Source organism: Microsporum canis, genomic scaffold, assembly GCF_000151145.1.
Source record: "Microsporum canis CBS 113480 supercont1.4 genomic scaffold, whole genome shotgun sequence".
Taxonomy (NCBI): Eukaryota; Fungi; Ascomycota; class Eurotiomycetes; order Onygenales; family Arthrodermataceae; genus Microsporum; species Microsporum canis.
In genome coordinates, this window is record NW_003299166.1 from 389656 (window position 1) to 415967 (window position 26312).

The 26312-nt window shown below is 46.1% G+C and overlaps 13 protein-coding genes across 13 annotated transcripts; 5 read left to right on the forward strand and 8 right to left on the reverse strand.

The window, feature by feature from the left end:
- Positions 1–1607: 1607 nt before the first annotated feature.
- Positions 1608–3185, reverse strand: MCYG_04120 (conserved hypothetical protein; the record flags this gene model as incomplete). The annotated part of the gene is made up of 3 exons (XM_002846337.1): positions 1608–1754; positions 1892–2824; positions 3117–3185. 3 exons carry the CDS (start codon positions 3183–3185, stop codon positions 1608–1610), a joined length of 1149 nt encoding a protein of 382 aa, XP_002846383.1.
- Positions 3186–3817: 632 nt separating this feature from the next.
- On the forward strand, positions 3818–4854 carry MCYG_04121 (conserved hypothetical protein; the record flags this gene model as incomplete). Its single annotated transcript, XM_002846338.1, has 3 exons — positions 3818–4524; positions 4579–4653; positions 4710–4854. 3 exons carry the CDS (start codon positions 3818–3820, stop codon positions 4852–4854), a joined length of 927 nt encoding a protein of 308 aa, XP_002846384.1.
- Positions 4855–5396: 542 nt separating this feature from the next.
- On the forward strand, positions 5397–6911 carry MCYG_04122 (6-phosphogluconate dehydrogenase; the record flags this gene model as incomplete). Its single annotated transcript, XM_002846339.1, has 1 exon — positions 5397–6911. The coding sequence occupies one exon, from the start codon at positions 5397–5399 to the stop codon at positions 6909–6911; it is 1515 nt and encodes a 504-aa protein (XP_002846385.1).
- A 326-nt stretch (positions 6912–7237) lies between these two features.
- MCYG_04123 (conserved hypothetical protein) lies at positions 7238–7931 on the reverse strand (the record flags this gene model as incomplete). Its single annotated transcript, XM_002846340.1, has 1 exon — positions 7238–7931. The coding sequence occupies one exon, from the start codon at positions 7913–7915 to the stop codon at positions 7238–7240; it is 678 nt and encodes a 225-aa protein (XP_002846386.1).
- A 1851-nt stretch (positions 7932–9782) lies between these two features.
- On the reverse strand, positions 9783–10410 carry MCYG_04124 (conserved hypothetical protein; the record flags this gene model as incomplete). Its single annotated transcript, XM_002846341.1, has 4 exons — positions 9783–9883; positions 9946–10032; positions 10079–10177; positions 10230–10410. The coding sequence occupies 4 exons, from the start codon at positions 10408–10410 to the stop codon at positions 9783–9785; spliced, it is 468 nt and encodes a 155-aa protein (XP_002846387.1).
- A 219-nt stretch (positions 10411–10629) lies between these two features.
- On the reverse strand, positions 10630–11387 carry MCYG_04125 (conserved hypothetical protein; the record flags this gene model as incomplete). Its single annotated transcript, XM_002846342.1, has 3 exons — positions 10630–10757; positions 10816–10908; positions 11153–11387. 3 exons carry the CDS (start codon positions 11385–11387, stop codon positions 10630–10632), a joined length of 456 nt encoding a protein of 151 aa, XP_002846388.1.
- A 497-nt stretch (positions 11388–11884) lies between these two features.
- Positions 11885–12537, forward strand: MCYG_04126 (conserved hypothetical protein; the record flags this gene model as incomplete). Its single annotated transcript, XM_002846343.1, has 4 exons — positions 11885–12062; positions 12143–12241; positions 12297–12383; positions 12437–12537. The coding sequence occupies 4 exons, from the start codon at positions 11885–11887 to the stop codon at positions 12535–12537; spliced, it is 465 nt and encodes a 154-aa protein (XP_002846389.1).
- A 1433-nt stretch (positions 12538–13970) lies between these two features.
- MCYG_04127 (6-hydroxy-D-nicotine oxidase) lies at positions 13971–15850 on the forward strand (the record flags this gene model as incomplete). The annotated part of the gene is made up of 3 exons (XM_002846344.1): positions 13971–15168; positions 15233–15512; positions 15568–15850. 3 exons carry the CDS (start codon positions 13971–13973, stop codon positions 15848–15850), a joined length of 1761 nt encoding a protein of 586 aa, XP_002846390.1.
- A 268-nt stretch (positions 15851–16118) lies between these two features.
- MCYG_04128 (dicer-like protein 2) lies at positions 16119–20829 on the reverse strand (the record flags this gene model as incomplete). The annotated part of the gene is made up of 7 exons (XM_002846345.1): positions 16119–18645; positions 18708–19784; positions 19851–20001; positions 20081–20333; positions 20393–20441; positions 20516–20544; positions 20602–20829. 7 exons carry the CDS (start codon positions 20827–20829, stop codon positions 16119–16121), a joined length of 4314 nt encoding a protein of 1437 aa, XP_002846391.1.
- A 382-nt stretch (positions 20830–21211) lies between these two features.
- Positions 21212–22289, reverse strand: MCYG_04129 (proteasome component Y7; the record flags this gene model as incomplete). Its single annotated transcript, XM_002846346.1, has 5 exons — positions 21212–21330; positions 21392–21997; positions 22057–22107; positions 22164–22183; positions 22246–22289. The coding sequence occupies 5 exons, from the start codon at positions 22287–22289 to the stop codon at positions 21212–21214; spliced, it is 840 nt and encodes a 279-aa protein (XP_002846392.1).
- A 458-nt stretch (positions 22290–22747) lies between these two features.
- Positions 22748–23781, forward strand: MCYG_04130 (RING finger domain-containing protein; the record flags this gene model as incomplete). Its single annotated transcript, XM_002846347.1, has 2 exons — positions 22748–23560; positions 23623–23781. 2 exons carry the CDS (start codon positions 22748–22750, stop codon positions 23779–23781), a joined length of 972 nt encoding a protein of 323 aa, XP_002846393.1.
- A 524-nt stretch (positions 23782–24305) lies between these two features.
- MCYG_04131 (uncharacterized protein) lies at positions 24306–24900 on the reverse strand (the record flags this gene model as incomplete). The annotated part of the gene is made up of 3 exons (XM_002846348.1): positions 24306–24530; positions 24604–24770; positions 24828–24900. 3 exons carry the CDS (start codon positions 24898–24900, stop codon positions 24306–24308), a joined length of 465 nt encoding a protein of 154 aa, XP_002846394.1.
- Positions 24901–25129: 229 nt separating this feature from the next.
- Positions 25130–25838, reverse strand: MCYG_04132 (uncharacterized protein; the record flags this gene model as incomplete). Its single annotated transcript, XM_002846349.1, has 3 exons — positions 25130–25338; positions 25426–25508; positions 25606–25838. The coding sequence occupies 3 exons, from the start codon at positions 25836–25838 to the stop codon at positions 25130–25132; spliced, it is 525 nt and encodes a 174-aa protein (XP_002846395.1).
- Positions 25839–26312: the final 474 nt, after the last annotated feature.

The window sequence follows — 26312 nt, forward strand, 5'->3', positions numbered from 1 at the left end:
ATGGGAGACGGTTCATAATTGAAGATGCGCTTGTCCTGTCTCTGGGACTTTTGCAAGTGGCTCTAAGAGGGTGATAAATCGATCTTATATGTTCTTGTCATGATAGACATGATGTGTATAGATACAAATGAAATACATTTCTGGTACTTCGTCAATTTCGTATTATCAAATAACCTAGAGACACCCATTAAGGATAAACATGGCTTACCATCAGTAACGCTGACATCATAGACGCCGCAGTGGTATCGTTCAGTCTTTGCTATTTATTTGGTCATTGAAAGGTCGAATACGTGAAAATAAACTCAGAGGAGAGATATAATCACGTGATATCTACCTGACGACAACAACAAAAGAGGCGAACATTATTGAGACTAACGACACACACATACAACGACCAGATTTCGTTTCCTCTGGTCGCTTCTATAAGCTGGCAAGTCTGCTAAACTGTGCCTTTTACCATCTATATTCGACCCTAAGTCACCGTGGGGCCACCAGATACTATTTAGCCTGGCCTTGAAGAGCTGGAAGACAAGGACCCATGTTCAAATCTACAGGAGTACATAGCTATGCAAAGGAGGCTTAAGTATACCCGATAAATACTCCGCTCCTCTCTCATTGCTCAGAAATGGCGGTTCGCATGCCTATGCGTCAACGTTCCGTTCCTGTGACGGACCAAAATTGAACCTAACTTCGGGTAATTCTCGCATTACAGTCGGATTCAATATCTGCCCTGTCCGTGAATGTCAGACAGAAATCTTATTTCGGTCACACAAGGCTACAGGTGCCATGGCGGAAGGCTTCACATCTCATTCCAGGCTATTACTTCTCCCTTCGCCCTACCTAGAAGTCACTATATCAATCCAAGTATCTAAAACGAGTGGCTATTTCTCACTTATAGCGTCAAATATCTTGGATGGCTCTAGGAAACCAATAACCAGTGCCGGAACATTTCTTGCCTAAGCTGAAAGGGCTGATAGGTACTATTTTGTATCGGAACAGGACAGCCATTGAACTGGGTTTAATACTGGGGAATTCGCCGCACTGGTACCTATGGATACTTCCCGGATCTAACGGGTTGCCGCTATGACCTTTATGTAACCCGTTCGCCCGGAAAGTCCCTTGTTTTTGGACACAATAAATATACCTTGTGCGCCTTTATATTTTTTAATTTATTTCCTGGTGGGGAGTTAAAAAAAAAGGTGGAATCACGTCGGGGCCCATGTTACTATAGCCCAGGGATATGACTACTATTGTGACGAGACACAACGATGACACAGAACGCAGGAATACTTCGCTTAGGTTTCATCATACACCTGGGATTGGAATGTTTTGTAAAGGTGAGTATACAGGTCATATCCTATATCTTGGAAGCAGTTCAATTTCAGACCTAAGAACTAGGTTCTAATAAAAATCGAACTTTTTTAGTTGGACGAACATATACTAAATTGCAACCTTGAAAGCTAGCTCCATCATCGGTTGAAGTGAAATAAGGTAAAACTGAAAGTTTAACGGATATCATGAGCCATATGGCAACCAACATGAAGCCATTGAGATATAAAACAACATTCCAGAGGAGAGAGAAAAAGGTTGTTACTGATTGTGATAACCTAGCCTCGCCCGCCGTATCCCTCGACAAAGCATAGAGCACTGGCCCGACTGCCCCCAAATTCTATGACAACATCTTTATTGGGGGTAGGTTTACTTGCTGACGAGGCCATTGAGTCATTTCGTCCAGTCGCGGATCCGATGGGAATCTAGTCAATAGTTCGGCCACTAACCCAGCTCCTAGGCCCTTAGCCCACCAGGTGCGAGGTTCCATTAGGTGCATGAGAACTGCCCAATGCATAAAAAGAAGCAGAACTAAAGGATTCCCGCGCCGGGCTTCGCACACAGTATTCTTATCCAACATGCTCAACCATGAAAGTACCAGACTTTGGTCTTGCTTCTCACGGAATATTGAGAAAGCTAACTCTAGCTTTGATACTAGTCGCTTGATAACATTGTACTCCTCGACGTTGGCAGACGCCAGTGTCTCATCCGTAAAGGCCATTAATCTTCGAAAGGCCATATCGGTGTTTGGCTCATTATTGACCGGGATATCTTCGGATTCTATCCTGGTGCCTGACGAAAACCAACTTATTTCTAGCCATGAACTGCTAGCAGAGAAAATGCCCTTGATCCCCTGCAGTAGCTCAAAAATTGCTATTACATCTTCTAGAACAGTTCCGCTTTCCCTTCCACCCGGTGCTATCTGCGTTGAGGAGAAGGTGAAGACTGTGGTAATGACGGCAAATGCAAATACAGCTTCACAATTGAGAGGTGTGATATTGTTTAGGGCCTCGCGGAAAGGGGATGAGGCTAGAGTATGATATCGAAGGGCAGCATCAAAGTACGAAACCACCTCGGATGGATGCTTGACACTTGACGCTATATGCAGGGCTGCCAACCCCAATATGCCATCCATTAAAAAGTGGCTGGATAGCGCCAGACGGGGGATATGAACCTGCCATGTGTATCCATCTTCGGGGACACCACAAAGGCTTTTATACGAGTCGGTAGTGTATTTGTGGGCTAATTCGAATTCAAGAAGGCGTGCGGCTGGAGGGATAGGGGAGACAGGCGGAGCAGACGGGGGCCCTGGACTCGGCTCGGGCCGTCCATTAATGGTATTTGGAAGGGGAGCGTTCGGTGATAAAGATGATTGTATAGGAGAGGCGTCTGCAGATGTGGTTGACGCTTTGATTCTGCGAGCAACCGCCGACGAAAAGACGCAGTTTATCTCTCTGTTCTGACAGTTGGTGCAAGGAGGACCACGTTCATCGCACTAAGCAAGCACAGACAAATAAGCATAAGGCCAGACGGTTAGGCAGTGGACTGCGTATATGGATGGATATATATATGAATCTTCATATATTGCTAGGCAGTCAGCCCTAGCGATCAGATTGGATCAGCAAACAAGATAGAGATGCACGATGCCATTTCCACCGTTCACCCGACATCTTAAGAAGGCCGAATAATAAGATCGAAGGGAAGGGTGTTTACTTTTTGAGGAGATAGGCGGCGCAAGGGCAAAACGAACGAAGGCTCTTCGTGTGCTGGTCGGACAACAACCCTACCTTAACTCGTCTTTGCTTGCACTGGTCGCATCCATTCCGCGACTTCTTGTGCGATCTCCGGGGCGCCATGTTTTAACCACCAGTCCCGCTGCATTAATAACAGCCATAACCTGCCGGCATGTCCCAGAATGACAGGTCGCTCAGTCGTTAGCTGGCCTGTCTGCGCTCACCGTAGCGTGGTTGGGATAGGGCCGCTCGGGGGCGCTAACCAATGATGCTGGCGGAAGGCCCGGATAATCCACCATCCAGCTCTGAAGAATGCAAGATGCGTCCATCCATTCAACAAGACGCTGCGGTTCTCATTTCCATCCAAGGATTTACCTGACTGGCTGACTACGCTTCATACTTGTCTGATAATAGATTTTTTTTATCTAATATCTTGTACATATGTGTACAGGAGACATGGTGGACCCATGGAGCCCATCCAGGGTTTGGATGAGCAAGAGAAAACGAAAGCGAGAACGAGCGCAGGGAAGCGAGAACGAATGGCTATCAAATTCCATCCGCCCAGCACTATTATTGATACCAACGTTATGCATTATTAACTGCTGCTTCATACTTATCGCAGGCGATATCCAGCACTCTTTTTCTTCAGTTCAACTATTACCTCCTACATCATATGATGGACGAAGGCTCGATCTGATACCCTTCCCCATTAAATACGCTCTCTACAAAGAAAGGAACAGAATCTTATATCCAAAATGGCACCTAGTTTTGCAACCTGCACAGAAGTTGGGCCGGCGTGCCCTGTTGAGGCCACGACCTACGGATACTATCCTCAGCTCGGGCCAAATGCCTTCCTGACTGCCTTCTTCGCACTTCTCGCTCTCATTCAGCTTGGCCTTGGAGTCTTCACACGCACCTGGTCATTCCTAATTGCTGTCTTCATGGCCTGCGCTCTTGAATCGGTCGGTTATGGTGGCCGTTTGCTCATGAACAAGAACCCTTGGTCAAAAGATGCATTCCAGATTCAGATTGTATGCCTCATCCTAGCTCCAACTTTCCTGGCTGCTGGCGTCTACCTGACGATTAAGCATATCATCCTCTTCGTTGGACCGGAGCACTCACGTATCAAGCCAAAGCTGTATACCTGGGTCTTCATATTGTGTGACATAGGCTCTCTTATCTTGCAGTCAGCCGGCGGTGGTGTTGCTGCTGCTGCCACGAAGAGCAACTTCAAACTATTGAATGTTGGCAATGGCATTATCATCGCTGGTATTGCCTTTCAAGTGGCTACTATGTCAGTTTGCGGGCTGCTTGCCCTAGAATTCTTTATCCGGGCTTACCGGAGCGGACAAGGCTTTTCCAAGAGCTCATCTCATGGAGCTGCAGCGCATCGATCTTTCTGGATCTTCTGTGCTGCCGACGCCTTTGCCTATGTTGCCATTTTAATCCGATGCATATACCGGTAAGTACCCAGTATACCCCGGGCAATACGTTCATGTACTAGATGGCTATATAGATTGCCTGAGATGGCTGGTGGTTGGGGAAATCCCCTTATGCGAAATGAGAAGGACTTTTTGCTCCTCGATGGAATGTAAGACTGCCGTGTCCCCAAACCCCACTTTTTTCTCTTGCTAAAACCTCTCCTAGGATGATTGCTTTAGCATCCGCTACCTTTACTGTCTTTCATCCTGGATTCTGGTTCCCTCCCATGCGGAAAGGTGGGTTGTCAAAAGACGCCCAATTCGTACCTCCAAGCGAGGGAACCAGTGTAAATGATTCCACGGAGAAGTGAACCAACCAATATTCCAAAAACAAAAATCCCACTCAATTTCTTTCTCTTGATACTCCAGGACTGGTGTTTGTTACTTTATGGACAAATTTTCCTTTTTCCCGCATACATAGTATATGTGTTGACAATAATGTGCCGTTTTAGCGAAGCGTTCATTGCTACCTGTTTTATATCCTCGCTTCCACCCCCTGTAAATAGATGATTCATTATTAGATTCAAATTAGATTCGCTTATTATGTGAAGCCAGAGTCTCCAAACCATAGTTCTCTTCATAGATTTGTTGAAGCCAGAGAGTTTCGGGGGCTGAGGTATGTCGTCATAACCCCTTTCCTTCCAATCATCTCCCTACAACAAGTTGATGGCAACTTGGATATCTTGCCTCTTCAAGAAGAGAGATTCTCCCCTCTATGTGCTTAGAAATGTGATTCTATATCGTCGATGCGATCTGGTTAAGATGGATATCTAACATTTCTATAGGAATATATATTGACCGGACACAATATATACAACGCCTCTATCTCGACGGTAAAAGGACTACTGTCAATATGGCACCCCCAAAGCAAATATTCAAATGTATTGGTATCGTTGGAGCGGGAAATATGGGAACTACGATGGCATATGGCTTCGCTGAAAGGGGGATCAAAGTATCACTCTGGGATGTTAAAGCTGAGAATGTGGACAATGTGATGAACAAAGTTGAGGGAGAAAAGGGAGTCCAAGAAAACATCCAACCCTTTTACGACATTCATGAATTTGTCAAAAGCGTTGACGTGGCCATTGACCAGGACGGACGCGGTCGTCGACCTTTCATCTTCTCCGTTACCCACGGCTGGCCGGCGGATTCTGTGTTGGCCCTGATGATGGACTATCTAGAAGACGGAGATATCATACTTGATGGAGGCAACGAGAATTACCGAAACACCGAACGGAGGCAAGAGGAAATGGAGAAACAAGGAGTTAGCTGGATTGGAATGGGTGTGTCAGGGGGGAACCATTCGACAAGACATGGGCCTAGTCTAGCCCTTGGGGGAGACTCTGATGCTATTCGGGCTGTGATACCCCTGATGAAGGAATTTGCGGCCCAAGATGCCCGAACAGGTGAGCCGTGTGTAGCCAATGTTGGAACCAGAGGTGCAGGCCACTACGTCAAAATGGTCCATAACGCGATTGAGAATGGGATGCTGTCCACCATCTGTGAAGCATGGGCACTATTGCACTATGGCCTAGGCAAATCGTACGACGAAATCGGTGATATTTTCGAGAATTGGAATTCAGAAGGACCTCTACGGAATACGTTTCTCTTGCAAATAGGAGCCAATATCTGTCGAGAAAAGAAGGAGCAGGAAAGGCCTGAGAAGGATGATGGCAAACAAAGGCCAGCTGATAAGACTTATATGCTCGACGAGGTGCCTGATGCTGTAGGACATGACGACGATGATACCGCTGGTACACTATACTGGTCGGTAATGGAGGCCGCAGACCGGCACGTCTCTGCTCCAAGCATCGCAGCCGGCCAGTTCCTCAGAGTCTCCAGTGGGAATAGGAGACAACGGCTCAAAGTCGCTCAGAAACTGGATATTGCTCCTCCAAAGAAACTCACGCACATTCACGATGTCCCGACCTTCGTCGAACAGCTTCGAGATGCAACTTACATCTCCATTCTGGCTTCATTCTGCCAGGGACTAGAACTGACAGCTCGCGGGTCCAAAGATGAGAAATGGAATACAAATCTGGGAGACTGCTTGAAGATCTGGCGAGCTGGTTCTATCATCCAGGCAGAGTATATATCAGACTTGTTGATGCCAGCCCTGACCTCAGGCGCTCATATTATGAATATGAAACTGGTCGATGAAGTTGCCGCAGCTATAAACAAGAACTTCGATTCCCTGAAGCAGGTCGTCTTGAAGGGTACAGAGTCTGATGCGTATATCCCCTCATTGTCAGCGAGCTTGGAGTATCTAAAGTATGAAGGAGCAAGAATGCTGCCGACTCAGTTTATGGAAGCCGAACTGGCCTTCTTCAACGCTCATCGTTATGACTGGCCCGGTGTCAGGGGGTAGGCATGAGATTTGTCCGCCATGCGAAGACTTTGAATGTTGTCTGCCTTCGCCTTTTCTTATTCTACTCAGTTGAGCTCGAGTCTTATGTGCTTCTCGATGTCTTTCTCGGGTTTGGATAATTTATGTCCATCACGTGTTTATTATTTATTTACATGAAAGTGTTTTGAACAAAAACATTGCTATTATCAAATTTATGAAGGGAAATTGAATCAAATGATAATATTCTCAATAATAAAACAAGAGTTCAATGCGCAAAAAAGGGTATGCAAATGCAGGCTATGAAAAATATGAATATGAGAACAGAGAGAAAGAGATGGGCCGGTTGGCTACGGGTTAATCTTTGACCTTGGGCAAGCATTCGAAAGACGGGGTCGCCTCTGTCTACGTTCCCTTCGAGAGCTGGTCTGAATAAAGTATGGCTCTGCAGCCGAGCCATTCTGTGGAAGATGCGGTGGCGTCTCTCTCGTGAGCTGCAGCAGTTTGAACTGCTCCGTCGATATGATACCCATGCAATACATATGGCGCATCAGATCGAAGTCAGGACACGGTTCTACCTGGCAGCAAGCTCCCCATCGCGGGTGTTCATCAAGGACATGATCCAGCATGTTCTGCCAGGCCTCTCCTCCCACAGGCTGATGATGATGCTGATGCTGCAGTTGTTGTGGTTGATGCTGTGGATTTGAAAAGGCCTGCTTGCAAACTATGCAGCTGACTTTACTCGGTGGAGGATGCGACATGAGGTGGCTGGTGACGTGAAGTTTCCAGTCTTCGGGGTCTTCAAACGATTTATCGCATTCGAATATTCCTGCGAATATGCATTTCAGAGCGAACGGATCCACCTTCTCATCATGGTCAGGGAAAGGAGCAGGTAAGGCAACGACGGGGCCGCCATCGTTTTGGTGAAGGATTTTGGGCCTGGAGATATAGATATGCGGGCCCTTTTCTGGTGAGTCGATGCTCGAGCTCGAGGGCATCGACTGCGAGGGACATATAGAGACAATCATTATGAAAGTCGGTGTACTTCTCCGCTCGTTTTCAAAGGCCGACAGGCAGTAGATAGGCTGCTATTCGATCCTTGAGAAGATGAAAAGGACTATACACTTCATCGATAATTCAGGCCAGTGGACGAAATCGACCATACGACTAGGACATGTAGAGGAGCAGCGATATCGAGGTCTTATCTGTTTGTCTCTTACAGACCTCCTGGAGCGCAAGAAAGTGCCTAACGGATCGTTGAACCTTCGGCGTTCAAGTCTATATGTTCTTAGCAATTATTTCGTACAAGCCGCGAGAACTGAGAGTCAGATATAAATATTGCTCCTCGATTCTCTTCGAACCCCTCCTCAGAATTGGGCGTCCTTTTTCTCTCTCTTTTCTCGACAAGGATCAAGTCACGCTGGGTAGGGCATAAGGAATGGAAATTTTACTTACATTCCATCGTTTGGGCACAAATAAGTAAATCTTCGGCCTTGCAGGTGGAACTAACTGCATAATACATAGTATGAACCAAAGACCAAATAATAAAGAAAAAATAATTCAAAGCAAGCATTCCAGGCCAATTGGGTTATTTTTTTCTTCATGTGGCTTGCGGCAAGTCAGAGCTAGCCACGTCGATGTCCCACTTACATCTGCATGAGAACTGTGGAGATTAAAAGGCGGTTTCCCGGAATCATCATCCAACCGTTTTTTTTTTAAAAAAAAATCGTACATAAAAGGCCTGGCACTGCGGTTAAATGCCGATTATGCCTGTGCAAATGCCTGGCCACGCTAGTGGGAGGCAAGCAATTCGATGTTATGCTGTTAAGTTGGAGACATAAGTAGCTTAAGCTTTGAGCAACCAGCTGTTCGCGATGGACTGGCTTGGTCGAATTATCTTCATCTACAGGGTGAGCGTGTTACCTCTTAACAGCCCTAGAGCCAAGCATACGACTCATTCCAGTGACTTGCTGCCTGCATCTGCAGTATGGCCTTATGCCCAAGCGGAAATTGGGAAATCGTTAGGCTCGTGTACAATCCGTTAATCTCAGCTTACTGGCACAGAATAAGGCCGCTGATGAATTTGCATAATGATAAGGTTAGTCTGATAGCCGTTCGATTTCACATGGAATGTAGCTCACCAGCTAGTTATTGTATAAAGTGACCGCATAGCGCTAAGTGTAAATATCTGAATGGAAATACAGTGGTTTGGCAGTATAATGAATGGGAACAGATACCTGGAATTCTAAAGGAGCCCAACGGCTAGGTTTCAATGATGGATCCAATTGTTATTTGTCGTCAAAAATGGGCAATTATTGGTTAGAACTGGTTGAAAGCTGACCATTACGATGGGATAGAAAGCATTCGAAGCTCCCATCTTACACCAGTTACTTGAACAATGAACCAAAGAGACACAAATGCTACATTCCAAATAGGACCATTAGCTATACTGTAATAATCAAGAGTCAACTCGTTTAAATATGGAGCTAAATTGTTGGAGGAGTTTCCAAATGCCATGACAGTGAAATTAGGTTTAACCACCACAGGTGGGCCTTGGATGACATCCCCAGACCTACCTTAGATTACTTGATGGTTGGTTTTACGCATATTCGGTAACGAGCTTCGTGTATTTAGTATCGAGATTGATCGGACCATCTCCAACCTTGTGGATGGCATTAATAGATTTACCTTGGATACTAGCAGGCTCGCGGGCTTCAGAAATAACCGTACCGATGTCCCTACGCGCTTAGTGGGTATGTCGTTTGAATGTAGAATTGAAAGGACATTTGAATTAACATAGCTGTATCCCATAATGATATACACAACAGGAGCCTTAACATGCATCTGCGTCTTCAAGGCACCGCCATTTCTCCTGACTAGTAGTATCCCTTGGTCTCAAGCAGTCTCTGTAGCATGCGGGTACTTTTTGCGCCATTTTTCTCTCGTTAAACACTCGCTATTCGTTTGTAGGAAATTGGTGATTTTGTGATTAAGTTCTGGACATAGTTGTGGTCAGAGAATTGTTACAAGTAACTGGAAATTACCTTATCACACTTACCTTCTACAGTCATTTCCTCCCTTGGCTGCAAAGAGTAGTGGTCTGTGTACTCGTGGACAAGAATAAGATCGCTCGGAAGTGGAGTACCTATTTGAGGTCAGCTTGCATTTTAAACATGACCTATGCAACTGACCTGGGGGAACGGAGTAGATGCAAACAGAGGCGCCTTTGAAGGTTCTGGCAAGGTTCTGCATAATAGGAGTATTTGGGCGCATCGAGGCTCCATTTGGACCTAAACGACGTTAGAAGAAGATATCCGCCTGGCCTCCCATAGTTATAAATACTGATATAGTTCTGCGGATCAAGAGCTTTGGGCAGAACTTTCCCCTCTGTAGTTAAGATGTCGAAACTCCTCTTCTCTGGTTTTATGGGGCCTGGGAACCAACGTAAGCGAATAGATCTCCCATTGTTCAAACGAAACATCTCCTTGGGAAAGACGGTGAAGGCACGAATAAATCCGGACATGATTATTAAAGTCAGTTAGAAGGGGAGCATATGGTCGGTCATCGAGTGGGATCAAACCAGCTGTTTCAAAAATGAGTCGTAGTTTAGTACTGAAGCATGTCGAATGTCCTTAGAGGGAAGGTGCATTCGAGGCTAATCAACCTATCTCAGTAACTGCTAATCCAATTTTATCTGTGATGCTTATATGAATAAATACCTATAGTTTTAAAGCAGCCCAATTCAATGATGGATCCAATCGTCCTTGGTGTCGTCGAAGGCTTTGCAATACTGATGCTCCTCTAACCACTTGTCTGCAGGAGTTGTTGTTCCACATTTCAAATAGAACTCGGTTAGGATGTTGTTCAAGTCTGATTTATCTACTGTGAGTGACCGCATTCAACGATTTCATTAGAGGGACAGCCTTACCGTTTAATGGCATGGGAGATGAAGGCAAGAGAGAAAACCGACTGCGGATATTCCGCTCGCGAAGGAGGACAAGTGTGTTTGGTATAGAAGTTCCTATTATCATAATTAGCTTAAATAGTTCATACTATCTGAGTTGATGGCGCAGTCTTACCTTTCGGGATGCACAGATAATGAGGATATGCAAGCGGTTGTCTATCTGCCAAGTTTTCGAGGTAATAATCGACGGACATCCGAGTCAGTTCTTGCATGAAGAAGGTATTTGGCATAAAAATGGCGCCGTTTGACACTATCCACGATGTAAGTAAAGTGTAAAAATATGAGGGAAAAGTAGCCCTACGTGAGTCGGAAACCTCAGGGTATACGAGCCCATCTTCCGAGACACTGACTGCGTCTTCAACTTCATCGTGCTCTTGCTGTAGTTTTTGGTCGTATAACCGGGACTCACGGTTAAGCTGGAATCGATACAAAGTTGCAGGAAAGCTGGAATGGATTGAGATAAGAGAAAAGCTACGCCGGGTATTGAGAATGCCATTTCCACTGGCTAGCGGGCGCCGAAAAATGTTCTTAAACATCGTAAGCTGTATCGATCGATGATAGTAGTTGACTATGTTCTCCTCACGCGTTAAAAAGAGCTTATCTGCTTCACTAGCAACAGAAGACAAGATGAGAAGGAGATGAGATGTGAGAGAAACAGACAGGTCCTGTAGACCTTAATATATGTGTTGGATTATGTCATCCACTCTGCTTCAACTCACACACTAATGGTTCCCATTGGACATCACACTAATCCGAAAGACTACATAGTATTAATATTAGTGAAGAAAAAAATACGCCGTTCAACCAATTATTTCGTGTATCCGTAAACACGCGAGTGTGTGTAACTAAACTTTAAATTAATAATCAGAGCGTCAAAATTTCGCTTAACCACTAGTTATATGATGATTACTGGCGCTTGATAGCCAAGATAAAAAGAGAACTTCAATAACAAGTTGAAGACGATTTTTATTTTTATTTTATTTCTTTCTTTTTACTTATTAACCAGTTTACGAAGAAGCCCCGAATAGAAATAATGTCAAGGTTTATCAAGTCCTACAATGTAATACCAAAGGAGTTGTTCCGCATAAACAATGGCCTTGTTGTCCGCCTGCGTGCCCACCCCGGCCCTCGAAGGCCGTATGGCCTCTTCGACCTTTTGACTTACAGGGGAATGGTCAAGCCAAAGGCACTCGACCCGGCCACTTATGAGCGTGAGTATGCCTCACCGCTGTAGTATGTATAGGTATATGTGTAACGACGAACTAATACATGTCTATAATACTGAATTTAGCACCCAATGGAGCCTCGATGCGGCCCAATACCCCCAAGATGCAGCGAGTTGTCGGGACTCTTAGAGGAAGCTCAACCTACATATATACGGTCCCTGCAGGTCAGTGATGTTTGTTAGGACCACAGGTATCCAATTGATCTCTGACGGGAAGTAGGCATCCGTATACCAGAGGACCTTATACTCGTTCATGAATTCAAGGACCATTATTCCCTACAGGCTAGAGAGGAGATGACGGTAGATGGTGAGCTAGAATAACATCTTATGGCCATTGTGCTCGAACGCTAACTGTTCTAGACCTCAATTCCAAAATTACTCGTTTTCTAGAGGGCAGTGGCAGGTTCCTTACGAAGGAAGAATGGCTGTCGGAGTACCCGGAAGCGACTGAGACCGAGTGAGGGAGCTTCCTAGTAACTAACGAAAGGTCATGGGGTTCCTGCTCTGAGATTGGCAGGATTTATGTATATTAATTATTAAATCTATGTACAAGTAACTTATTTAGTCTCCTACCTGTTTGATATCACCAGTTAGGAGTTTTAGGCCCAGCCAAGAGATGTCCGCAGCAGCTTATCGATTTAATATGTGTGCTCAGCCCCGCCCGTGTATCTACATATCCCCACGGTGGATAACGCTCTCGGCTATTTGTGTGTGTGTGCTGTGAACTGGTGGTTCAGGGGTAAAAAATCCAAAGTTGTTGCTCCACCCGGTATATCTTTGACAGACTCGGGAGATAAACCTGGAAGCTGCTCAGACTGCCATTTGATAATTCTCCGGCCTCAGTTGAGAGATGAATAGTTATGGAGTGCGGGTTTGATAGAGTAGGTGAAAAGGTGCCTGGGCGGAAAGTAGCTTTTTTCGCGTATATTAGACTGTAATATATGGCCTTGGAGATATCACAGCCATCCATGTTAATATGAAGTTACAACTTTGCTGAATAGCGTACTTAGTAGATAAGTCCTTGATGTTGATGTCAAGTCGATGTCTTGAAGAGTGTCGGTATCTGGAACAATAGTTGTAGTTAACGCCTCCTTAACTTCACGCTGTCTCCATGACCATAACAACGACAACATCATCCGGATACATCAACGGAGCGCACTCTAGATATGGATAGACTATAAATCTACTGTCTAGATGAAATTCTTGGCCTTACGTGGCGTCTATTTAAAAATAGGCTGAAATATTTACAGGTTTTTCTCCCCTGCGCAGAAAAAAAAAAGCAAACATGGGAGCATTTTCCACGAGATCGATCCCAGAAGACAAGAAGGACATCCCGTCCTTCTGCCGATTGACTTCCCAGCCGTGATCTATAGAGTCGACACCAAACCAGACCTGGAGTCTCCTCCGGCCGGCGTCTTCCTCCGCTTGGCAGAGAGTGGCTTGTTTATGCTAGTGCCGGAGAGATGAACAAGGGGCCACTTTCTCCCCGAGGACCATGAACAAGCTACACACCACAGGATCAGCCCTCTCTCTCTTGACGTAAGGGAGCATGAGATGAAAGCGGAAGAGAAAGCAGAAGAAGGCTATCAGCGTTGGTGGTGGTGGTACCGTGTGAGGAGTACGGTGTTGCAAGCATGCAGCTAGCCGACTATCACAAAACGCCCATCATCCACATATCACGGCCATCAGCTTTTCAAGACGGACACGGGAGGCGAAAGTTCCCCTGGTGGAGAGCCTGTTCCTCTCTCTTAGCTATGTATAGCCTGTGGAGAAGTCCCGGGCAAACACATGGAGATGACCGGCCTAGGATGAGATGTATAAATACGCATGGATGAGCCCATCTTGCTGGTCGATATCAGCTAGAAAAAGCAGAGGATATCAAGAATAGACTGACATGACCCGTCTCGCTGGCCTTGTCGCCCTTTTCGCGGCGGTGGCTGCTGTCAGCGCTGCTCCCGGTGCATCCCTGGGTAGAAGACAAAATACTACTACAACTCCTGATTCTAATATCACCGTCGACTCTAAGCCTCAATGTCGATGTTTCCCAGGAGAACCCTGTTGGCCGAAAGATAAGCATTGGGATGCCTTCAACAGCACCATCGGCGGAAAGCTGGTAGCCACAATTCCCATCGGGAGTCCATGCCATGATAGCTCATTTGGTCCCGCCGACCCATCTGCCTGCGCCATTCTTAAGAGCAAATGGGCCGATCCAGCAACTCACATCTCCAGCTCTTCTTCTCTAATGTCGCCCTTCTTTGCCAACGCGAGTTGCGATCCGTTTCTCTCCACGAACGCTCAGTGCGTTGTCGGGACGTATGTCCAGTACGCCGTCGCTGCTACAAACACGGATGATTTCAAGAAGACCATCGCATTCGCCAAAGATCGAAATCTCCGTCTCGTTGTCCGTAACACTGGTCATGATTTCTATGGAAAGTCTACCGGTGCCGGCGCGCTGGCTATCTGGACCCAGGGGATCAAGGACATCACCCTGATGAACTACCAGTCTGACGCCTATACTGGTACTGCTATGAAAATAGGCGCTGGTGTCCTCGGCCAGGAGGCCTACGAGGTTGCCCACCAGAATAATGTCGTTGTCGTTGGAGGAGCCTGTCCATCTGTTGGCATTGCTGGTGGCTACACTCAGGGTGGCGGCCACAGTCTTCTCACCACCAAGTACGGAATGGCGGCCGACCATGTCCTCGAGTGGGAGGTTGTTACTGGCAATGGGGATCTTGTGGTTGCATCTCCGTCCCAGAATCAGGATCTCTACTGGGCCCTGTCCGGCGGTGGTGGAGGAACCTATGGCGTTGTCCGATCTATGACCGTCAAGACGTTCCCTGAATTAAAGACTGCCGCAGCTACTCTCTTCTACCAAAGCGCAGGCATCAATCCTGATCTATACTTTGAACTTTTCAAGACCCTCCTCACATGCATGCCCGCTATTGTGAAAGCAGGTGGATCGACCATCTGGATCCTCACGCCGCTTGGCTTATTGATTGCCCCTGTGATCATCCCCGGCTCGTCCAAAGATAATATCGATACCATTCTCCAGCCATTCCTCCAGAAGTTGAAGGACAATGCTATTCCATTCCGTATGTTCATTACAATATCGAGTTTATCCTTCATTCAACCTTTCCTAACCCAACCACTGCTTAGAATACTCCAATGTCGACTATGAATCCTACCATGACGCTTTCCTGGCAACAACTCCATTCAAGACCCTGACCGAAAACCACACTGGCGGCCGACTCATTCCCAAGTCTCTCGTTTCAACAGACGATGGACTGAACCAATTCGTTGCGGCCATGCGCGCAATTGTCGAAAAGGGATCCTTCATCTCCGGGCTCAACCTAGATGCTTCCAAGAAGATAAATTTCGCAGACAACTCTGTCAACCCTGCATGGCGTGATGCTGCCATGACTATCATCCTCCTGACGTAAGGCAGGCCATTCTTACCCTTTCCCATGATCAAGCCTCTGACGCTGTTATAGTTCATTCTCTCATGCCGACTGGAATGTTGCACAAGCCAACCAACGGGCAATGACCGAACAGATTGTCCCTATCATCAAAAAGATTACTCCGGGAGGTAGCTGTTACCTTAATGAAGGTGACGTTAACGAGCCAGACTGGCAGCAGACCTTCTATGGAGCTTCATATGAGAAGCTCTTGGGCATCAAGCAGAAATACGACTCCTCCAGTCTTCTCTGGGGCCGTACAGCCGTCGGTAGTGAGGCGTGGACTGAAACTGATGATAAACATCTTTGCAAAGCGTAAGATAGAGATGGGATGGGTGTATACGTGTAGGCGGCACTAATGTTTGCGCGACCAGTTATTTAGAATCGCACTATACATAGTATAGTTTGGCTCGAGTATTTAATAGATAATGGCTAATGCTTTTATGATATACCCTCTTCAATGTTGCTATCGTCTCTCTAAAGTGCGCGGAACTGAAAATAATTGCTATTCAGAGATTCAGTCATACAAAACATCGTAATTAATCCAAATGTCAACAACCCAAATGTCACCACACTATATACCATCATCAATTTCTCGTTTGTAAAATTTCAAGAGCAATCTCCGCCGCCTTCGTCTCAGCATGAATTCGGCTTACTCCATCGTTAATTTGACAAATCTCCTGGTCTCCCACAAGAATCTGGCAGTTCCATCGCATAACTCCATGCTTATGAACATCTGACACAATGTATTTCACGGTGAGGGACTGTACGATCTGGCCCAGACGCTGTTTCGGATGCATGAAATCAATGTTACCATCGTCCAACACGCGGTTGAGGTAGCCCATAAGGCCAATGCGCGAGAGGAATGTCTGACACGCCTCCACGGATCCACGTGAATCAATGAATATTGCGCCCAGGATACTCTCGATGATATCCGAGAAGAACTTGGGTGCATTGAGAGTCAAAAGTAAAGTCCAGGGGTATCTGGTACCCGACCGCAGGGCTTCGTCTATCTTCTCACGCAACTCCTCGAACTTCCGGACCGTAGCAAGCTGAGCATTAGCAATATCTAAAGCGGCCGAATGTGACATATACTGCCATAGAGACACCCTACGGGTAGAAGAGGTGATTTCGACCTTCCCAATGGAGGACGCGGATACGTCTTCTCGCTGTTCGTCGGTGGAGGTATTCATGCATAGGAAAGCAAGGTAGTCGGCGTTGACTAACGCAGTGCGCATCAGGTGCATGTCTTGATGAGGAATCTCTTTGTTAGAGCGGAACAGAGCCCTTGTCACAATGCTGTCGAGAATCGAATCCCCGAGGAATTCTAGTCTCTGATACGTCATCCCACTAATTGGATTACTAGGATGCGACAAGGAGGTGGCCAGAAGAGCCTTCTTCGTAAACGAGTAATCTATCAGGGGTTCAATCTTTGACAGGATATCGTGAGGGGCATTATCGTGGAATTCCGGTGAAGCGTCATAGAGCATTTCTATGCGCTTTTCATACGATAGCCAGTTTATTTCCGGTAGAAATACCTGTAGACAGTGTAGCGCTTTGTCTTCTCCCCCGTCAACAATGGCCGCGCCAATCAAAGCTTCAACAACATCTGCGAGAGTTTTAGTAGAAATTTCCCTTGTTGAATTCTTACCAACTCTTCCTGCATTGGCTGTGTACGTAGAGTTGTATAGCGGTCGCCATTTTGCACCTGTGAAACAGGCTGTGAGAATGAATCTGTCCAACCCTGTCTCTATAGTAGCTTTCCAGAGTCGAGAATTGGATATGATGAAGCCTTTCTTATGTGACAAAAGGCCTTCATGCCAAAATGGATGGTCCACCAACAGCTGCATAGATGTATGGAGCTTCAAGGCGCTATCCCCAAGGAATTCCAGTCGTTGATAATTGGTACTTTCTCTTGCCGAGGATGCACTGATCGCAGTCAACACTAGTTGGATATCCTTGAATCCGATAGGTGATAATATGGTTTTTGATAGCTCCTCGGCCAGCAAGAAGCGTCCCACGGTATGAATAAGGGACGGGATGAAGAGGGCAAACTTTGAGAACCCAACAGGTAACATGGATATAGAGCTGTCTCGAACTGGATCACACTTCCTCCCAGTGTGATGGGGTTTAGAGTTGTCAGTGTTGGCCACGGGATGTAAGAAGTCTGTCCTCTTAGGCCACTTTTCTCCTTCGATGTGCAGTATCTCTTCTACTTTTTCCTCTTCGTCCTCTTCACATTCGCCGTCATTTTTGCTCATAACGGGTTTCATCCATACAAATTTATCCACAGTCCAAGGTCTAGCAGTGATATCTGTCCGTCTTGCGAGGCCGAAGTCAACGGGGCTCAAATTGTAGTTTTCAATGTCTTTTCCCAAAATAGACTTATTGACTTTGGTACACCATTCTTTAAGCCCGCTGTACCCCTTGTCTAGAGCGGGGACAAATACACAAGAGAAATCTCGGGAATCACCATTCATTCTACTAGAATATACGGAAGACAGGAGAATATGCGTAGCCAGGGGAGCCGAAGTAATATCTTTATCGGATATGGTCAGGGCCTCCGGCGAAACCGATACGGAAAGGGTACTCGTTTCGTTCCAGAATAACTTGAATGTGAAGCTGCAGGGAAGAGGGGCGGGTAGAATTAATAGCATTTTTGGTAACTCTTCTGTGCCAGAGCTGATGACAATACTGCTTTGGTAGAATGTATCTGTGGCTTGCCATTGATCAGCAATTGTTTCCCAGGGGCTAAACGCCTCAGAGCAGGTTGCCGTGCTCGGGTGTTTTTCAATGTGTGCTGTTTCTTCATCTGTTGTATGACAGTGTTCCGGCATTAAGTGTTCGTTAACCAGGCTAACTTCGTAGAGCTGTAAGTATGCTTGAAATGCTGCATCCCTTTTCGCCATTTTCTCCTTCTTCCATGTTCGGATACCCTCAAATTCACGAAATTGAGGATCCAAAGCAGTTGGAAGAAGTACTTTGGCGGTAAACATGGTTCCAGCTACAGCCTTCGAAATGATAAAATCCGGCTGGATATCTGTAAAGTCACAGGGTAATGTTGAGCAAAAGTGGGAGAGGTGCTGACGCGCATTGTCAAGAGTTAGTAGTGCCCTGGTAGAATAACATATAATCAGCAAGCAATCCCACAAAAGTGGATCGTGGTTGGCTCATACCCGGTGGACTCTATCCTCAGGTTTTCATAATCATTTTCATCTTCATCATCACTTTCCTGTGCCAAATATTCATCAATAAGTTCCTTGTTATTCGAGTACCTTTCTTTCATGATATCTTCCATAGCTTCCCAGTCCTTTTTTGTTGAAGTATCGTCTTCAGCATGAAATATCACATATTTCGAGTTTGCCTTTCGGGCTCTACCCCGTCTCTGAACAAAGGATCTTAACTGTTTTGGAGGATCAAAACAAACAACAAGGTCGCATGCAGAGACGTCTATGCCCTCTTCAAGGACAGAAGTAGCAACAAGCAGGTTCTTTTTTCCGGATTTCAAGTCATTTATAGAGTCCTTCATGTCTCCTGGCTTACTGAGCTCGGTAATGTCAGACTTCCGAGCAGCAAAGGCAGAATTTCCTAGAAAATAATCCGATTTTATATGTGTTAACTTAGGATGCTGGGAAATCAAGTGTGTGAGCATAACAGCTGTTGCTCTTTGCTCAACGAAAATTATCCCTCTCGAGGTGCCTGTGTGTTCTGATGATAAAAGGTGTATCAGATGGTCCACCTTCTGTGAAACTGAATCCGGTGCTGTATCCCAGTGTCTTTCCCCCATAATCTCAATCACCGGCAGCATTGCATTGCATATAAAGGACGCATCGTCTTTATCCCATTCTGACCAATTTTGGTCTATGAGCTTTGCTTTTTTGTCATGGGCCCGTCGGTATATTTCAGAAATATATGTAGACGCGGCCCATAGCCCAAGTTCGCTAAACATATAGACAATTTTGCTAAAGCATCGCTTCAGTTGGATAAGACATGGCGTTTTCCTTTCAAGCGCAAGCGTATATCTCTCTTGGCTTTTGCGGTCATGTTTTCCTTTGTATCTCTGGAAAAAGGGGTCATCTTGGATATCTATGCTATTCAGCATAGCAAAAAACTTAACCTCCAAATTGTTAAGAAGCATCAAGTCTTTCTGGTATGAAACTTTTCGCAGTTCTGGGATGTGCACAAATTGCATCATCTCTTCTCGGTGGATATTTGGCGTCTTACAGCACGCATGGAGGTTTAATTCCAGTTGCCTAATTGTCATTAGCTAACCGTGTTTGAAATGTGAAATGTCTAAAGGAAATGATGAGGACCCTTACCTCAAGGCATCCTCCGCAGAACTGGAGGTGGGGCTGGCAGTAAGGCCGAGGATATACGGAAGGTCATTTGTCTTACGGAGCTGATGAACCTGTGCATGGTAGAAATTCTGCATAATCCTGTTTTCAGGGGCGGACTTGACACAGTGATGGGCTACATTGGAGAGTTAGCAAACACGTATGGACTTGACCAGCAATCTAGGAGTAGGGGATCCTATATATATTGAACATACCTTCATCGAAAACGAGGAGTGCTATCCGCCGTAAGGTAATGAATCCATTTGATAGTGCATCAAGAAGCACCTGGGGCGTCGAGACAACAATCCTTGTATTTAAAAGAAAGGCATCCCAAATTTTCTGTGTAGACCAACGCTCCAGGTTGTCTGCCCCAGTCAAAATCCTCGTCTGATAGGCAGGGAGCTGTTTAGAAATAGCTAGGTACTGTTGCTCAGCTAGCGGAACTTTTGGAGCTAGAAACCAAACGATCTATACATACCGGGTCAATATCAGAGTCACTTTGGCCAGACATTTCAGGGGGTTGCTACCTTATGGATCGGGCACCTTTCCAGCTCGTGTCGAATGCGAAGAATTGCACTATATATATGTTTATATATTTTAGTTATTCCACTTGACCATAGGTAAAGAGTCGATTGATTTGATTCACGGACATTTGAGTCTTTCCGCTCCCAGTGTCCATCTAGTTGAGACGTCAGCGGCAATTCATATTTGGGTGATGGATATATATAAAACTAACCGCAACTATTATATTTTGTTTAAGGCTCTCCTCCAGCATCTCAACTTGATATGCTCTTGATTTAACCACGGCTGAAGCGCCCTCCTGGCCATTGAGGCTGGCTCCTCCGGCTGATTCATCTTGAGGCATCTCGCTTGAACCCAAACTTGAACTAGGCCTCTTCCTTTTCTGTCCATGTTCCTCTAGTAAGAATTTCTGGCTATGAAGGTCCAGCTCCACGGCGGCCATGTATTGATGTTAGACGTCGGGGGCTCAATAGTGAATTAATACTTGTTCATTTAGGCGTTTGTAGGATGTTTCTGGTGGGTCTTCGCCTTTTTTCGATGAATGAGAAAATAGGCACGCAGGAGTAGTAAATTAGAACGAAGGCGTAATGACTTAGGGGTTTTCTTCTATTGCTGAGATGAAATTTTAATAAATACTGGGCGCTGATGGAATTCTCTGGCGCCTTTGATGATGCATCTAAGCGAAACCCCGCCTTTGCCTGCATAAAATATAATGAGACAGTAGGTTTGGGAGAAGAGAGCCAGTGACAGAGCTAACGTTTGATATAGTAGTATCACCATGGCTCAGAAGTTTTCATTACTGATATTATGGTAAATTTAGTCTATCATAGGTTGGTCAGGTAGTCTTCGATCTCCTCCTTACTGAGCTTTCTGAACCGAGGTCCTCGAGCCCCTTCAACGCCTTCGTATCCAAGTAGATGGTGTGCTGGTGGTCCAACGATACCTATTCGTGTCGATTAATTGAGTGTGGTTTGGGTAAAAAAGAGGGCCTAGGCTAAACTCACCAATCTCAATGGTATCACCATTCATTTCGCCTTCAATTGTCTCCTTCAGCGTTAAAAGAGCAATGTGCACTGCGTCTTCCAGCTCTAGACCCTCGGTATATCTCTTCTCAAGGAAGGTCTTTGCGCTAGTAGAGCTCTTTCCAATGGCTGTCGCCTTCCATGGATAATAGCTTCCACTGGGGTCGACCTGGTACAAGCTTGGTCCGCCCTTCAAAATACCTCCTGTCTTGCCGGAAGCCTTCTTCTTCTCGGCATCTGTCTCTCCCTCCTTGGCCTCTGGGGTTTCTGGTTCGATACCATCATCCCAGCCAGCAATGAGCAGGCTGACACCGTACGGCCGAACACCGCCAGACTGAGTAGCTTCCTGTACAACGCGGGCGACGTCTTGGACAAGTATTCTGGTAGGAGGGTATTCGTTATAGATACGCTTGTAGTTAGTGTGAGAGGTCTTGCGGGCCTTGTCGACGAGCACGCGGTAGTCTGGGCCCATTCCGGAGTAGACCATGCCGATATCAGGAGTGATCAGGGAGACTTTAGAAAGCGAAGGGGGATCGATGAGGGGAGACAATGACTTTTTCTCTGTAGCGAGGACTACTCCATTTGTTGCTAAGCGCAGGATAGTATCAGCATTGGTTCGATATCAGTAGCTCTGCGATTGAGCTTACCTTTAATTCCAAGGGCAGTTACACCCTGGTTCACAGCGTTTAGAGCATATTCTACAGGGGAGTTAGCTTGATACTATTTCTCGCCGCGCGTGAGTAAGCTTCCGTACCGATCTGAACAAGTTTCCCACTGTAATAAAGGTCAGTTTTGAGCTCATGATAGCAACAACAAGGCGTAGGCTTGGACGGTACCTTGGGGAGAAGGTCGTCAACGAGAACGAGTAACGGTCGGCCATGGCCAGAAGAATGTATCGAAACTGCGAGCTTGCAAAGCTAAGGCACGGTAAGTCAATAGGGTTTGAGATCTTGCTGCTGGCTGTCTTGCTATCTCTCTCGGTGCTTTGCTTTTGTGGTGTTCAAGCTGTCTCTTCTCTTCTCTTCTTGATGTTACTCCAAGGCAGATGTTTACGCGGCTCCGTAAACGGCAATATTAGCCGCCCGGCTAAACTTGCTGCTTTGGGCGATCCGGCCAGCTTTCTGTTTTATTGCACTTTTGCTCACTTTTTTTTTTTAACATGACAGAAAGAAGCACTTATATAAGAGCAAGCTGCGCATCACCGTCTCATGGCCTTGTATATATGATGTTACTCTCGTCGACCTGGCGGTTTAGCACTAATATACATGTTGAGGCTGGCTGAAGAGAGCTTCTCCTTACTATCAGGAATAAAATATAATACCATTCACTCTAGGAACCATGAACAGCCCTTCGTGGGAGTGGCCAGAAGCTACGAGTACACAATCACGTCCGGAGGACTCTACGGCCACTGCAGCGCCTGAGCAAGAGCAACCGAACGGGCAGCCTGCCGGAGCAACTAAGACGTATCCAAATCGGACGTGCAGGATATGTCTCGAGTCCGTTCCTCCAACCACACACCTGCCATCTGATAGCCTCCCAAGTTTCTTGCAAGCAAAGGTCCGAGTAACATACGAATCCTCAGATCCCGAGTTAGGACGCCTCCTTCGGCCCTGCAAGTGCAAGGGCTCTTCGAGATACGTACATGAAGGATGTCTGAAGCTTTGGAGAAATGCCGACCCTGCATATGGGAGACGGAATTACTGGCAGTGCCCAACGTGCGGGTTCGAATATAGGCTGGAGCGAATGACATGGGCAAAATGGATCAACAGCCAAGTTACTCAGCTGACTCTTACTGTTGGAATTCTACTTTTTACCGTATTTGTGCTTGGGTTTGTGGCCGATCCCATTATCAACCTCTATCTAGACCCCCTGGATACCATCGCCGGTGAACTGTGGGAGGATGGCACAGAGAGATTCGTCGTAGGAGATGCGAAGTCAACTTGGGTTGAACATCTTCTCAAGGGACTTGCGTCACTAGGAGTATTATCTTTTCTAAAAGTGATGCTTGCTCTCTCGCCATGGCAGTGGTGGAATTTGCGCAACTCCGGACTGCTCGGCGGGTCAAATCGGAGATCAGCTAATAGCGGGAGGAGTAGAGCTGCATCAGTTAGCTGGATAGTACTTGCTATTGGTGTAGCCACTTTTCTCTGGGTAAGTTTTTGCATTTCGTTTCCTTGTTCCATTTTTAATTTACTAACATGAATTAAAAACAGGGTGTATATAAAGGTGTTCGCGCTTGGAGTTGCCGAATACTTGAAACTGCCGGGCAGCGAGTCATGGATGTACCTCTAGACGGCGATGACGAAGATGAGGATGTAAGAGTCGAACCTACACCCTCAGCGGACCAACGTCAACCCAGAAAGAATGATTAGCCCCTCTCCAATATATATTTCTCCCTGCAGTCAACGATATTCCTCCTCACACTGTAATCAAGGCTCCGGCAACTCCACCGCACTACTTTAAATTGTCATATCCTCCCAATGATATGCCAATTAGTCTTGTTGCGAAGATATGATAAACTCTTCACTATCCATCGCCATCACCGCATCTGTGCACAAGTTTCGGCCCTTAGTAAACGTTCTGTTTCTATGGTCCACTATGGAGCCTCGCCAGCTTGTGGTGTTGGCTTTGGGAAGGTTTGATCACCGCCTCGATTTCGATGAACTCGTTTTGGGAACCATTCCACAGGCACCCACTTATTTATGGGGGATCATGTGCTCGTCGCTAAGCAAGTTCGCTCGAGGATGTGGTATATCCCGTTCGTCTAATAATGTCACTATATTATGTATGTAGCTCATGTAGTAACTCCTAAGGATGCTGTTACATAGTACGTGACATAATGCAAGGATATGCGCTGCTGTCCATGAACCTTAACATTCCGCGATTGGCGTAATGGTTACACCAAAGGCTTCTTTCTTGCTGACATATAAATCTTCGCCATAGGACTAAGGAGCGGACATAATATGTATGGGCCTCCCTTATTGCTTGACCAAAGTGGCTGCCATATCTTTATATCCGTCAATCTGATGAGTGGTAGCAAACAACTAAAACTTACGTTTAGTTTAAGGTTTTTCCTCTTTTGATTGGGCAATTTCGACCACAAGTAGTTAACGTGACTCGACTATATTTCTCATGTTACTTCCACATGAAATCTGTAGATGGAACATTCCTATGCTTGGAATACCAGGGCCTACCGTTCCTTCTTCCCCTTTCTCATACCCCATATCGGCTTGCCGAGTACTCTCATACCGACGGTTACCGTATGGCCACACTTCATGAGCCGCAAGGTTGGTTTGCCTCCGCTGGCGGGAAGGGCGCGGAAGATAGCCATGCCATAGTATGAGGTGCTTTATGGCTAAATCTGTCCTCTTATCCTCGCAGAGATGAAAAATGCTTCCATGTTGTTATTAGATTTAACCGTGTGGGTGGGTATATTTATTCTTCACGTATGTGGCATGCGCCAGACCTTCCATTACCGCATCCCTAAGCATAGCCTGGGTTTTGTCAGAGAGGCCCTGAGCGATGCATCTATACCGTGTAGGAGGCTCATTAACTCTAAGTACGCAAAGCCGTACTGTATTAAATAGGCCAGCTGTAACTACGGTAGTATACCAACGGAGCCCTCGTCACAGAGCTTTAATCAAACTAACCGATATTCGTACAAGTGAGCCTGGTAGCTGATGGCAGGGTTTTTTCTTTTTCTTTTTTTTTCAGATCATATCAGTCAATAGGGCTACTATTTGGTGGATGGAGTCTCTCATCATCGGCAAAGATGGTAGTATCTGAATTTGTAAGTGTTTGGGTGTCACCGTTGGGGGTATGTGATTGCACAGAAGGCCACTTGAATAGGATCTCCGTGATGTTAACCTCCACCCACACGTAGGAAGTCTGTAAACACTTTCTAGAAGTACAATGGATAAGGCTAGAACCTGTTAGAACACAGTCAGCCAATTAAATCGGCAGACAATCGATAAGGAAAGTCACTACCATAGATCAGCATGCATCTAGAAACAAACTCGTAGCCCTCGACAGTTTCTCTGGCATGAAGGTGGACACTATCCTCTGAGAACTGCGAGATAAGGAGGTAGCGTGCAGTATACTGAACCAGAGAGCATTTAGATAAAGCGTGGTAAAATCTCAAAGGTACGAAGATGAAATTGAATATATCGACGTCGTTGCTTCTTTGGCTGGATTACCTAAGCAATAGCAACCGGAACATCTGCATTTCCGGCCCACCGCCCTTGGGCATCCAGTGGGATCCATATCGAGCAATATCAACGACAGCGTTGATTTTGGCCATTGTAGCGGCTGTAGACAAAGCTTCAACACTTGGTGTTAAGGCTCTCTTTATACGGATAATGATATACATGATTTTGGAAGGAGTTACTTGGTCTGCTTCATGGTCGGAAAATTCCCGAGTAGCGGACATAGAAGTATACGAGAACATAATATGGGATTACCTCATATAAATAAGGATGAGAAAAAGGTACGAGAGAGCCCACCCAGCTACGCCACTGATAAGGGCCTCTGTAAAGTCTGACCAAGATGGCAGTGATACTTTGATCCTCATACATTCATAATATACTCAACTATTAACTAATCCAGGGGTTGGCTATACTAGTTGGCCCCCCATCTTCGATGAGCAATACAGACGAGGCTTCATATGTGGCACTTTCGATGGCAGGGCTATGACCTTTTCGCTCGTCGATTATATATAAAGTACATATATCAAGTGGTTGTCATCATCGTCACCGTTTATACATGAGACTTGACAACTCGAGGGCGCCGGACAATCTGCGGAGATGGCTGCGTTTCACCCCTTGCCGGGCCCGTTCCGTCGAATACTACTCTGACTATCCATACCAACAACTCTCTCCGGGATTCTTCCCCAGGCATTCCGGCG